The sequence below is a fragment of the Rhamphochromis longiceps genome, linkage group LG5 (genome assembly GCF_057381845.1).
Source record: "Rhamphochromis longiceps isolate RC_006_pf linkage group LG5, R_longiceps_female_GT1.1, whole genome shotgun sequence".
Lineage (NCBI taxonomy): Eukaryota > Metazoa > Chordata > Actinopteri > Cichliformes > Cichlidae > Rhamphochromis > Rhamphochromis longiceps.
This window is the reverse complement of record NC_140561.1, coordinates 38,860,747-38,875,839: the sequence shown is the minus strand read 5'-3', so window position 1 is coordinate 38,875,839 and position 15,093 is coordinate 38,860,747. Positions and strand designations below refer to the sequence as shown.

The following is a 15,093-nucleotide window of genomic DNA, read 5'->3' as shown; positions in this document are numbered from 1 at the left end:
TTTGCTACAGCGTTTGCTAAAAAAAGGTCTTGCCCAACTAACGGTACCTCATCTTGATAACTGGCCATATATTTGTCATTTTTATCTATAACTGAAACTGCAAACACACGTTTAAAGTTTACATCGTTAGAACAAATACAAAAGGTTCTGTTCCAAGGTTAATGACGTTAATGATGTCGATACGTTGAATATTAACTATCCAGTTATTTATTTCATTCAACCAACCACTCTGATCGAGTCGCATCACTGGTGGGATGCTTTAAGTTTCCAAAGATTTATGCAGTTGACAAAAATCTGCCCTGATTCATATACAATGTTTCTTCAGATATTATCAATGAGCCAGCTTGAGGAGTACCAACGGCCACTTTACTGTTTGAAGAAAAAGAAAGAAAACAAAAGTATATAAAAAAAAACAACCACAAAAAACAGTCCACTGAAAACAGCACCAATTGTTTCAGAGAACAACTCTAAAATTCTTCATACTTTCAAACAGAAAGTTTGTGTAAATATTGTGGATATTTTGAGGTGACAGAAAGAAGCTGTTTCTAACAACTAATGAGGAACTGGCCATTTCAAGGCAATTACTTACCTGTACTGTAAAATAAAAACCCTGAAATGTTAGAGATCCTCTATGAGCAGCAGCTGGGATGGAAGAACAACAGCAAGATGTTGTGCATGTCTTGTACTACAACACACACACACACACACACACACACACACACACACACACACACACACACACACACACACACACACACACTTTAATCCAAATAAAACAGCAGTGGAAAAACGTTTCTTGTTTTTAGAGAAAATATACAATCAGACGTTTAAAGTCAAACTATCAGACGCTTCCATTTCACTGACCATCAAAGGCCCTTCAGGTGTCTCAGTGAAATCCTCAGTTCATTTCATACATCCTGAACTTTTACACAAAGAGTATATTCTCTTTGGCAGATGTTGAAAGCATCAAATATTCTTAGGAAAATGTCGACTGTTGACATGAGATTTATCTCTGGTGTGTCATAAACATTCACAGAACACATTTAACATCTGATTAATAGTTCTCATTATTTTAACATGATTCAATCATTTACAGACTTTTTAAAGATACCTTTACACTTTATGTTATAATTGTTCACATAAGTACATGTATACAATTATGTAATGTACATAAAGCATCCCTGCAGGTTTTAGATGTGTCCTTGAACCAACAGAGCTGATTTAAATGGCTAAATTAGCTCCTCAACGTGTCCTGAAGTTCTCCAGAGGCCTGGTAACGAACTAATCGTGTGATTCAGGTGTGTTGACCCAGCGTGAGATCTAAAACCTGCAGGACACCGGCCCTCGCGGCCTGGAATTGCCCACCTCTGGTCTAAGGGGAGACTCTTCAACATTTATTGCATTAGATATTTTTTCCTTTAAAAGAAATAAAAGCACTCTATGAATGTTTAAGAGAATAGGTGAACATGGCTTTTAGAAAAATCACCTCCTCTTCTTCACCTACTCCAGCTGTTCTGGGAGGACACGGAGGCGTTCCCCAGCCAGCAGAGAGACATGATACACCAACACCCCGACACACTAAGAGTCAAAAACCTGGAGTCGGGACTCCACCCTATTCCTGGCCTCAGACTTCCTCAGACAGCACAAGATTCACAACAATAAGCAACTTCTCACGATATAAGTCATCTCAGTTTGGGCTGAGACCTTGGCTATATGTTAGCATGAGGGAAACAGATGTGTGTGTATTTTCTGTCTCAGACAGGATGAAATGAGTGTGATTGACCGTTACCAATATGAAGAAGAAAACAAAGATGTGCTTGCCAGAGAGCCCTTTATTGTGCAGTTTCGCCGCCGTTCAGCCAGACGTATGTATGAGTGTGAGCTTTTGTCCTCTACTTCTACATTCACAGGGACCAGTTTGAAACTGGTGACGCTGCTCCTTCATTTCATTTTCATTTCATTTATTTATTCATTTTCAGGCACAACAAATACCTATATTGAACATAAAATACACAAAACAAAAAACAAAACTTGCCTGAAAAAGGAGTGGGACGAAGAAAACTTATTAAATCCCACCCCTATACTCACTCATCAACAAAAAAAAACAATAAACTTCCCGCAGCTACGCCCATCATTGCATACAGACCCATCAACAGCCCCGGGCAGATACAAGCATCTAAGCGGCAGCTCGCAACCAACAATTAGAGCCTTCATAACTGAATACAGAATATATAAATTATAAATTGCATTACCACAGGTAACAGGCAGTAATAACTACAAGTAACAGACACACATACATATACATACATATATATCTACACACACAAGTACATATATGTACATACATACGCACACTTTATTTTTTATTTTTTATTTTGGAATCCATACCAGCAATGGTAAGAGGACAGACATTACAGAGCACACTAAAACCCATCATTGAGTATACTGTGACCAGACCAACTGTTTGTAGAGAAATTTAAATCTATGAATATTTTTGCATTGTTTCAATTGTAAACTCAGACTGTTCCAGATTTTCACACCACATACAGACACACAAAAGCCTTTACGGGTTGTTCGAGTTCTGGGTAATTTGAATTCTCCAAAGCCTCTCACATTATAAACCTTTTCTCGAATTTCAAATCTAGTTTGTAAATTTGCCGGTAAAAGTTTAGTAAAAGCTTTATACAAAATTATGGATGTATTGTAATTAACCAGATCCTGGAATTTAAGTAACTTTGCCTGAAGAAAGAATTTGTGAGTATGATCTAGATAACCAGCCTTGTGAATAATACGCAGTGCTCGTTTCTGTACTGTGACTAATGGATTAGTTGTATTTTTATATGTATTTCCCCACACTTCCACACAATATGTAAGATATGGAAGAACCAGGGTACAGTACAGAGTACGAAGTGCATCTTTATCAAGGAATTGTTTCACTTTGTTCAAAACTGCGAGGCTTCTGGAAATTTTGGTTTTTATGTGTCTGACGTGGGGTTTCCATGAAATTTTGTTATCAATTATAACTCCCAAAAATTTGTTTTCACTCACATTATCAATTGGTACACCTTCAATGATAATTGGTAATTCTATATTATATTTTAAATTACCAAAAAACATTGCTTTAGTTTTATTTATATTTAATGATAATTTATTTATGTCCATCCATTTTTTTATTAATTTTAGCTCCCTGTTTACAGTCATTACAAGATCAGTATAATCATCGCTACTGAAAAATATGTTGGTGTCATCTGCGAACAGTATGAGTTTAAGTACTTGAGAAACATCAAAAATATCATTTATGTATACATTGAAAAGTTTTGGTCCCAACACTGACCCTTGGGGAACACCACATGTAATACCAAGTTTCTCTGAATGGTAATGCCCTATGCTAACATATTGTTCCCGACCTGTTAGGTAACTTTTTAACCAGTTACCAGCTTTCCCTCGAATACCATATCTTTCCAATTTATCCAGTAAAATTGAGTGATTGATTGTGTCGAAGGCCTTTTTGAGGTCAACAAAAATACCAACTGCATATTTATTTTTATCCAGTGTATCAGTAATTTCTTCTACTGCCTCAATTATCGCCATTGAAGTGGTTCTTTGCGTTCTGAAACCATACTGACCAACATTTATTATTTGATGTTTTTCAAGGAATTTTTCTAATCTTGAATTAAAAAGTTTTTCTAGAATTTTTGAGAATTGAGGCAGTAGAGAAATAGGCCTATAATTGGTAAAACTGTGTTTGTCATTACTTTTATATAGTGGTATTACTTTCGCAATTTTCATTTTTTTTTGGAAAACAACCGGACTGAAATGATAAATTACAGATATATGTTAAGGGACTAGCAATATTCAGAATAACCTGTTTAACTACAGACATATTTATGTCATGATAATCCATTGAAGACTTACTTTTACATTCTAATGTGATATTTATTACTTCTTGCTCATTTGTAGCTGAGAGGAACAGTGAAGAGGGATTTGATTTTATATTACTGATATTTTCATTTTTATGACACGGGATGTCCGCTGCTAGTTCAGGGCCAACATTTATGAAGAATTTATTGAACCCATCGACAATATTACTCATGTTGTGATTTTCACCATTTGCATCAGTAAAATATTCAGGATATGATGTTCCAGAAGATCCTTGTTTAATTAAGTTGTTTAACACATCCCAAGTTCCTTTTATATTGTTTTTATTTTCATATAATCTTCTTCTATAATAAAGTTGTTTGCTCGTTCTTATAATATCAGTCAATTTATTTCTATATGCTTTATATCTTTGTTCCACTTCTTTTGTTTTTACTTTGATAAACTGTTTATACAGATTGTTTTTCTTTTTGCAAGCATTAATAATTCCTTTTGTGAGCCAAGGACTTTTTATCTTTTTTTTCTTTGTCATGTGTTCGTTTACAGGACAATGTTTATTGTACCACATAGTAAAAATATCTAGAAAATTATCATAAGCCTTGTCCACATCTGACTCTTCATACACCGAACTCCAATCTTGTTGTGCTAAATCGAAATCCTTCTTCCAGGATACAGGATAAATTGTCCATGAATGTCCATACAAGTATACAAATAAACAAGTACTACTGTGCATGTTCACCTGTAACTAACTGGTTATGTTTGTGCTTCCAGTTGTGAAGAAGCTTGTTCTGATTCCCGTCCACACCAAACCAAAGGATGCTGAACATGAGCTGCGTGCTCTTCATAATGTGGTCCAAGATGCAAGAAGGAGATGGGGCACTAATGTAGGCTGCTACCACAGCGTTTGTGAAACAGCCGCACCATCCAGACAAGATGTCTCAGTGGTGTGGGTGTGGAAGGACATTTTTTGTTTTTTTGCACATCAACAGGAAGCATCCTGTATTTTAAAATGACCGGGAAGCAAGAAAGAAGCGGGAATATTTGTGTGTAGGAAGAGATGAAAGGCACAGCTTGAGTCACAGTGGAGGAAAGAAGATTTTTTTATTACCAAGTGAAGCTTTATATATCTCTGAGGATAGAGGAAACTATATTATCTATTTGGTATATGAATGGATTGTCATGACCACAGCCATGGATAAAAACATGTCACACAGCCATACCTCACTGACCCTTTAGACATCTATGTGTTATCCTGAGGCCCTTTTTAACATCATTTCCACAAAAGAACGTCCTCTCGTCTTGTGCTGACAGGAGGCACCAGATAAATATAAAGTTGTGAAAATGTTGCTTGTAATCAATGATTTTATGATTTGATTACTCGCCATGTTAGCTCTGCATTTGGTCTGTGCCATCTCTCAGGGAAGTGTCTGCTGCATGTATGAGCATGCTCATACTGCGTGGGCTGTCTCTCTGCCTGCAGAAACAGTCAGTCAGTCCCATTGATAGCAAGGACAATTCAAAAGGACATCATAGCCAGATTGGTGAATTCCTGTTCTTAGTTTTCTGCATTTTCTACAGAAAAAGGTAAGTTTGAGAAATAATTGCAGGCAATTGAGCAGCTGTTTATTTGACTGGACTTGCAAAATTTGCATTGTGTAATTCAAAGTTAGAATTGGCGGGAAACCAGCTCGACTGCTGTGAAGCTGCCAAAATGATTTTCAGATTATATGCATTTTGTCAGGGGAAGTTTTTTGCAGGTGGGAGATATTTATCTGCTAAAGTCAGCCAAGCAGAAAAAGAAAGTAATAAGTAATAATAATAGTAATAATAATAATAATAATAAAAATACTATAATACTATAAAAAGTGTGTTAATAAATACATATTTCAGGAACTGTTAGAAGAACGCGACTGGTTTTGACAGTTCAGATTTGTTTCAGTTTTAAATGAAAGAGTTTCCTGTCTGAAAACCGCACAGTGTGCCAGTTTTAGTGAAGCAGAGTTATCTTCACTGCTATGATCACTTTATTATTCATCTATTGAGTGAACTGTTGAGGATCTGCACCTGCAAATTTAAATAGACTGAATGAATAATAGTTAATTTCTATTCATGAACAGTGTTTATGAATAGCATGTGCATCCTCCTGTGTCAGTATTTCTTGGTAATGTGTCAACAACACTGCTGTCTGCTTTATGTCTCTTGTGGCTATTAATGAATAAAATCACACTAAGAAAAACGCTTTGCACTTTTTTCTTCTACTGTCTTGTACTTTTTCACTCTATTTTATTTAAAGATAAGGCTAAATGATATAATCTTTCCATGCTAATAAAACACATATGATAATAAATTAAATAATCCTATTTTCTGTACACTTCTGTATGGTTGTGATCATGGTTACACACGGTAAAGCCAAGTTGTTCTCTAGATTCACCGTCCCAAACAATAAATGTGTAAATTTAATCAAGATAGTTGCTCCTGGTTAATTTTCCAATGACTAAATTTGGCTATCCCCTGGCTCTGCACCTCCCTGCTTTGCATCTTTTTATCATCGCCTGAGTTCTTGTGCTCTGATTTAAATATATATATTTTTTATCTTAAAATGTTTAAACTAATACTTTGGGTGTAGAACTACCAATATTTGTAATTTATTAGACAAACATGGAGAACATCAGCACACTCCATTATCCCTGAGTTGTTAATAAGTTGCTAAACGGTGTTGTTGTTGCTGAAGTCTCTGTTGTTAATTTTGTTTTTACAGTGACCATGAAGATTGCAGCGTTTAATGTGAAGAACCTCGGAATGAAAAAAGTCAATAATGACAATATACTGAAAAACCTTATCAAGGTAAATCATAGTCGTGGAGCACACTGTGACCTTTTTGACTTACTTAGAGTTTTGATTGTGTTTATTAGTTTTGTGCTATTGAATGCAACATGAGGTTAAATTTGTTTGTTTGTTTTTAAACACAGTAATCCACCACTACAGTCTGTGCCCTGTTCCTTTTTTTCATATCTCACAAAAATAAGTATATTATCTAAATGCTAACAACACATAGCTGATTATAGGACCATTTATTCCTTTCATTTTCCTGATGTTGTTCACGCTGGCTCATGAAAGCTGATGCTTGTTTAAATTTGTGGTGCTTGCTAAATTGTCTTTGAAGCTTCTTCAAATTACTTCTAATATTTTCTTTTATGCTACAGTCTTTAAACGTGTTTTTTACCGTGTTCATGTGTTTCTCGTAGATTGTGTCTCGGTACAGTTTGGTGGTGATGCAGGAAGTTCAGGATCCCACTGGCAATGCGATGAAAAAGTTTCTCACGGAGCTCAATAAATATGGGTGATTTATCTCAAATTATATAACCTGTAACAATCACAGAACATCTGAGAGGTTTACGATGGAGCAACTGTGGCTTAGCGAGTTGTTGTTTTAGAACAATGTGACTACCGCTGTTAGCCAGTTATTAAACTGGGTGGGAGGAGTTTTGGTTTAAAACTGGCTGGAACCTTCATGTTTTTGCTGATTTTTTTCATATACAGCATGTTTTATGTACGTTCAATACAGATTCTATGCTCAAGGAATAGGTTTGATACTTGAAAGCTGTTAAATCGTTTGTTACTGAAACCACAGAATGAAGACCAGCTGTAAAGTTTCAGCAGCTGTGCGTCACATTTTCACTGGGATTTAAATCGCTGACACGTTTAGTCACACAAAAACAGAATAAAAGTTAAATCGAGCTGAGCTGTGTTTTTCAACAGAAAAAACAAATATCATCCATTTGAGATGCTGAGCAGTGACCCAATAGGACGAAACTCTCACAAGGAGCAGTTTGTCTTCTTCTACAGGTATCCATCACGAGGTTCACAGTTGTGTTTCTGCAGCACCACCTACTGATTAAAAACATTACAATTTGTTTGTGTGGCAAGGCTGGGATGGTCAATTTGGTAAAGTAAATCCGTTGGGCATCTTTCTTTGCCTTTAGACAATAATTCTGATGGCAAAAGAGCCAAACGGGACAGGCAAAAAATAAATAAATAAATTTGTTTGTGTGTGTATCTCAGATAAAGGGAATAAATGTTATTTTGTACCGAAAACTATTTTTTTCTTTTAACTTTTTAAAAGGTTAAACTGAAATCTTTGAACCAGTTTTTGAAAAAACTAACAAATTAACTTCAATTTTAATCTTAAAACTAAAAATAAATATGAATATGAAATAATAACACAAAAGTACAGGAATTGTTGTTCATAGCAATAAGTAAGTCCTTTTTATATTTGAGTGTTTCTGTTTAGCATCCAGGAAATTAATCATTGTCAATCTATCATCCCCAGAAAAGATTAAAATACAGCTGTTTATCTTTGTGTCTCAGACATGATGAAATAAACGTGACAGATTACTACCAGTATGAAGAAGAAAACGAAGATGTGCTTGCCCGAGAGCCCTTCATTGTGATGTTTGAATGTCCAAATACAGGTATGTATGTGTATATGATCTTTGCTTCAGATCAGTCTGACTTGGTTCTCCCGTTTCAGGATAAACACTTAAATCCATTTACTATGATTTAAATATATTATTTATTATTGTTAAATTAGTGGCACAGATATGACCAAGAACAGAAGAAGTACAACAATTTTACTATAAAAATCTACTCTAAGTGCCCAAAGTAAATATAGTCATTATGTAGGATCATATATTAACCATCCATCCATCTTCTTAACTACTTATCTAATTTGGCGACACAGGTGTTGCGTGTGTACCATCTCATTAGCCCTTTGGTAAAAGGCATGGCACATTCAGGACAGGTCACCAGCCCATCACAGGGCTACAGACAACCGCTGATGCTCACACTCTAAATTCACAAGTTAACATAGCATACATGTCTTTGGACTGTGTGAGGAAGCCAGCGTACATGAAGAGAGGTCATGCAGTCACAGCGAGGACACGTAAACACAGGAAACTCCCAGCCAGCCAGTAGATTCATACCAGAGATGACTGCAAAATTAGTGTGTACATTACTTTAATATTATAGCTGGGGATTTTTTGAATTTCTCAAACATATATGAATTACTCATATACTTTGTAGCTTTAACCATCATAAAGTGGCCAATAGATGCCTTGATGCTCAATCATCCAGGTAGAAAATCTCTAAAAGTTTCTGTAACGTTTTCAGTGGAAAATGCTACATCCAGGTGAACAGAATCATCTTTATATCTTAATATATCATTTATTAGTAGATTTATATTTCAAAATATTAAAAGTAACAATTGTTTTGGTGTGCAGTATTTTGGAATCCAAAATAAAGAAGAAAGTAAAAAGCATAGAAATAAGGTGCAAGAATATTAAAGCTGTACTTCAGGAAAATGCTTGAATGCAACAGATTTTTCACTGTAAGACTTACAGTATTATAGACAAGGGGCACCGGGGCAAACCATATTTCAGGCTCAGTCTGTGCCACCCAATACAGTCAACTTACTAAAGTCACTGGTGCCACCTCATCAAAAGTAAATCAGTAAATCGTATGTTTATAACGTCTCTTTGTGCTTCTAGTTGTGAAGAATCTGGTTCTGATCCCAGTCCACATTGATCCAGATGATGCTGAAAATGAGCTGGAAGCTCTGGATGATGTGGTTGAAGATGCAAGGGAAACATTGGAAACTGATGTAAGCTTTAAATCAATAACATATAATCGATATGTTAAATATGGTACAAAAAAATAACAAATATTTGATTTGATTATCAAGCAATCACATTTTATTTCATAGCACATTTCATACAAGTTAGTGCAGTTTAAAATTCTTCATTACCTCTGCTGATGTTAGACAAGCTGATAATAAGACACAGAGCTGAAAAGGTGTAAGCAGGATGAAGGTACATCAAAATAAAACTAACTTAATAAAAATAACTTTAAGAAAAACCTGAAATGCCCACACTGAAGGTTCAAACTCAAGCGCCCGAGCTATTGTCCTGAATATCATTACTTATCCTACTGATATAAACTGACCTGGTTTGTACACAGGGTTATACAGCTGATAAAAGGTAGGATAGAGAAGAAATACATGTGTTCTTAATTATATAATTTATATAATTAGATATTTAATAATTATATCATTATATAATGTTTTTTAAATCCCAGTTTTTAATGCCAATATATGTGCTCTGTGTGGCGGTCTGTTCACAACCATAGATAGGAGGCTCCCTTTGTGCAGGAGGTAAGAAATATGAGACAAGAATGCTATGTAGAGCATTCGACTTACAATGTAACCAAACAGATCCATTATTAAAGTAAAAACAAATTCCTTGTATAAAGTTAAATGCAATATTATGAAACATGTTAAAGCAAAAACACCATTTCAAATAAATGCACATAGTGAAAACAGCAAATATCAGATCAGATGACATCTCAGCCTTGTGCCATTACTTAATTTACTGTTGGCTCAAAGCCAGCCTGTCTGACATTACATGTATTATGGACCATGTTTGTTTTTTTAATAATTTTGAACTGACAGTATAAAAGATACCGTTATTTCTAAAAATAATAATTGATCATTATAATAGGTAAAAAAGCCCTCTGCCCTAATCCCAGTAAACACTTTCTTGATGACTTTTATCTCAGTCACTCATTTAAGTCATATTCAATAAAACGATAATTTCATTTTGTGCCTTGTAGTCATTTGAAGTGTCTGAAAAAAACAATAATCCATGATATGCTCACATGCTAACATCTTATCACATCTCAGTCATTAGGCAGGGAGAGCGCAGCTTCAAGTCTGAACCTCTCCTCATTCATAACATCTGGTTTAAAAACACCAAGGGCCACATTAACTAACTACTTACATCGGCTCAAACTGTGTTTGGGCATAAAAAATGGATTAATGTGGGTATTTACAGGCTTCATAAGAGGATTCCAAAAAGCTTCGGCTGGTGTTACATTGTTTATATTGTTCCAGCCATAATTTTAGTGGATCTTGCAAAAGTTATTATAAAATGTTAACGGACACTTTCCAAATACTGATGTGAATTTAAAAGACATTTTTAATGAAAAAAGAATAATAAAAAGCGTAAAATGAAAATCGATAATAGCACTGATGTAATCAACATGTGTTATAATTAACAATGCTAATTTTAATTTTGCTTTTTTCTGCAGAACATCATGATTTTGGGCGACTTCAATGCAGATGGACGTTACCTGAATGATGAAACTAGGGAAGCTCTAAGCATCAGTTCTGCTCCTTATTATTGGCTGATAGATGAAGATGCTGACACCACTACTGGGGCTAATGACCATACCTACGACAGGTTTATTCAGATTTGCCATTTCTAATTCTACTGTCACTGTCTGCAGGGACTCTGTATTTTTTTCACATATTCTTCATCTCTGGATATAGTGTGTGTTGTATTTTGTATATATATTTATGGTCGTTTAGCAGCAATATGGGACAGTACGCTATACGATTGTACATAGTATGACAATAAAGAATTAAACTTAAGGTCAAGTTACATTTATAAGATTTAATCCAAAATTTCATCTTTGTGTCATAATTCAAGTTATCAAGTGTTAAAAGTAGACAGGGGGGCGGGGCCTTCTCTACAGTGGAACCAGATCCCAGTTTGATTTGGGAGGTTGACTAAAACTTTCCTTTTGATGAAGAATAAAGTTAGGGTTGTATCAGGTGACCCTGAACCTTCCTTTGGTTATGCTGCTATGGTCTTAGAGCGCCGCGTGACTTCCTGTGACACACTGATGGACAGCATTTCTTTTCTACTAAGTCTCTCTTTACTTCTCAGGTATTTATATATCACTGCTCGCTAATTAATGTGTCTTCCACATACTGTGTGGTCCTTATGCTGCAGTATAAACCAACATGTTGTGATTTGGCACAATAAAAATGAACTTGAATATTTCAGTCTAGTTTTCTTAATCACTGAGCGTTAACGGACTCATTACTGCCCCCAGATGTAGACGAGCAGTAAGCACCCACTGGAAGTGAGGAACAAGTGCAATCATAACCTATTTATTGACCCAGTACATTACAGAAAATTTTTGTTGAACAGTACAAAATATTTCAGCAGCCCTGCAGACCAGCTTGCTTTTTTGTAAAACACATCTGTTTAACCGCCTGCTGTTGAAGAACAGTGGACAGCTGTTGCCTTGAGCTTTGGTGTATCACTGAAAACATTTGTATAAACAGGATTCCCTGCATTGCTACATGTCACTAGAAAAGTGTGAATGATCTGATCACATATAAATCTTTCTCAATTCAAATAAACGCACAATGGTGTCGATGAAAGTGCACAGAATGGTGACTGTATTTTCTGCCAACAGGATCGTGGTGTATGGAGATGAGATGTATGATGCTGTTGTTGCTAACTCAGCGAAGCCTTTCAACTTCCAGAAAGCCTACAAATTAGGGAAGAAAATGGTAAGACTTTTCACATGAAAGTGTTCACATGCAAACACTCGTATTATAATGTTGTGCATTCTCCACCATGCTGTCTTCAAAAGGATTTCTGACTTGCTTACATTCAGGCTCAATCCATCAGTGATCACTACCCTGTGGAGGTGGAGCTTGAAGAGGATTAACATTTGAAAATGAGCTCATTGAACCTCCAGCAAAGAAGAAAGGTAATTTTTACCCTATGAGGAATATATAGGTGAATGGGTCACCTCAGAAATATTTAAACTTTACAATAGCGATAGCAATCCCCTCAGGAGACCTTTGTAGAAAACATAATAAATAAGAAAAGCCCACTCTGCTCACTGAAAAGAAAACTACAAATACACTTCCATTTATATCTAACGCAGACCCGAGCACACATGGATCACACCTGGCTAATCGATTATCCTCTTCCTGTGTGAGGTCAAGGAGAAATTAGGATCCAAAACAAAATAAGTGCATATCATGCATTTTTTTCATGCAATTTGAATCAGATTATGAGACTAATGATGCAAATAAAAACAAGAACTCAAGTGATGCAGAGCGAGAATGGACATTAGTTAAATTAGTGGAAATTTGTTAGCAAAAACGGCAAAAGCACCAATGACTTTTTTATGGATCCAACTTTCACACAAAATCGAAAAACATGACATTCTCTGAAAAAAAAAGTGTTTGGTAGATCCTGCTTTGCTAGAATGAGAGAATGTGAAAAGTATAACAAGATGGATCGGGGACAGAAGGAAATCTGAAGCTTCAGTTAAAAAAATTATATAAATAATAAATGTTCCTTCATGTAAAAATGTGACTTTTTCTCCTTGGTTCTGGATGAGCGCTCTGATGTCTGACACAGTTAATCATCTGTTTATGTGGGACAACAAAAGAGTTTGACATTATGGAGGAGATGCTATCAAAGCACTCAATGAAAACTTCTGTGATCCCCAAATAGGCGTACACTGAATTCAGACAAACTGGGAGGTGATCCATCTGATGCCTGTCCAGATCTGGCACAGCAAAATGTCAGACTTTTGAAGCAGAAGATAGAGTGACTCAAATGAACTCAGACCTGAAATTAGTATTTTTCATACACAAAGGGGAGGGTATCAGTCTGTGTAAACATGAACCTTGTGTAGATGTTAACGTCATCAGGGTGAGAGCACTTCAAGTCACTATCACAGCTGGATTTTTATTCTTGCTCACGACATCAGATGTGAACAAATCATTTCATATTTTTTTAATTTCTCTTATTTTTTATTGAAATATTCTTACTTTGCTTTTAGTGTAGTTTAACGTGTGTTCTATTTGTGTGACGTTTGGGTGTTTTAATTCATTTTCTGTGGTTAATCAGTTCATATAAATTTTTTCTGTTTTATCACATTTTGTCACATCGTATTATTCGCTTTTAACTGAAGTATTTTGAACCTGCATGGAAGTTGCTGTACACATAAGCTTTCATTGATAAAACCTTTGAATGCTTATATGAGATTAATTCTATTTCTGCTTCTGTTGTTTTCGTTGTACCTTTTTGTGACTCTACATCAAACAGGTTCAGAGAAGAAGGCTGCACAGAGTTTTTATTGTTTTATCTGCAATAAACTAATCTGAAAGAATTAAATCTGGTTTGAAAGATTATTAATTTTTGCATTTTGTTTTTCCACAATAAAAAAAACTCTAAAAGACATAAACGCTCAGGTATGCACCGGCTCACTCCTGGTGGCTGCTTGTCAGGGCCTGGCACCTGTGGCTCGGTCGGGCTCCTTCGGGGCTGGGGTGCCCTTGGCCTCTGGGGCTCGGTCCACTCTGGTTGCCCCTCTGTTGGTCTTCCTTGGTCTTTTGTGCTCTGAGGGTCTCTGGATGTCTGGAGCCTGGATCTCCTCCATACCTGCTTCATACCCTGGAGGACGGGGCTATGACTCCCCACACCCTCTAGCAGATCGTTACATGAAGGAACCTTTTGAATACAAGCATGAATACAAACATTACCCATAAGGGGTAGTGGGTAATGTTGGGAAGCACTAATGTGGCAAGGTGTTCTCAGGTTGCCTCTGTGGTGGCCATCTTGTTTTCCTTGTAAGGAGAAGGCCCGCCTCAGTTGCAGCTCTTTTATAGGCCAGTCTGGATTGAGAAGGCGTGGTCTCTAGAGTATTCAAAGCTGGAAAGAAATGGATAGGGGGCCATTTTGAGAAGTTGCTGTCTGTATGTGCAAAAGATTGCACATACAGAAATACTTCAGTTAAGGCAGAATGATGTCTGATGTTTTCCTCACCACACCTCTCTGCGTAACATCCAGTAAATCATATTAGTGGAGGTGAGGCCAACAAACATTGACTGGCTGCAGGAGCTACTGTCAGGGTAGCTGTCAGTCAAAGCAGCCACGTGCATAACGTTAAACCTTAGTAAAATCCACTGTGGTTATTCCCTTGTACAGCTGTTATGACGTTATGACTTGGTTAAATAGCCTTAAAGACTAAACCTTTTTGGTTTAATTCAGGATGTTAGCTTTTTTTTTTTTTTTCTTACAGCCTGGAAAAAAAATTGTTTCTTTTAAACACTCAAGTCTGGTGTTTGACCTCCTCTTGAATCCAACTTCAAAAAGAACTACAGTTCTTGGCACTGCACAATACAAGATTCCCCTTTTCCTCCTTGGGCTGGAGGCCTGTATCTCTGATGACTACAGGGCGCCCTCTATTGGTGTCTACCAGCCAGTGAACATGAAACGGGTATTTTAGGTTAACTGAAGGTAAACGTTTTCCCATGACTGCAGCAGAGTGCTGCGGGTTGATGAT

The 15,093-nt window shown here is 36.3% G+C and overlaps 1 protein-coding gene across 1 annotated transcript; it reads left to right on the top strand.

The window, feature by feature from the left end:
- The first annotated feature begins 5,337 nt into the window (after positions 1–5,337).
- On the top strand, positions 5,338–13,863 carry LOC146670597 (deoxyribonuclease-1-like). Its single transcript, XM_085408049.1, has 9 exons — positions 5,338–5,460; positions 6,635–6,720; positions 7,122–7,216; positions 7,636–7,722; positions 8,245–8,348; positions 9,423–9,535; positions 11,020–11,171; positions 12,199–12,295; positions 12,403–13,863. The coding sequence occupies exons 2-9, from the start codon at positions 6,640–6,642 to the stop codon at positions 12,454–12,456; spliced, it is 783 nt and encodes a 260-aa protein (XP_085264175.1). The 5' UTR covers positions 5,338–5,460; positions 6,635–6,639; the 3' UTR covers positions 12,457–13,863.
- The last annotated feature ends 1,230 nt before the right edge of the window (positions 13,864–15,093 follow it).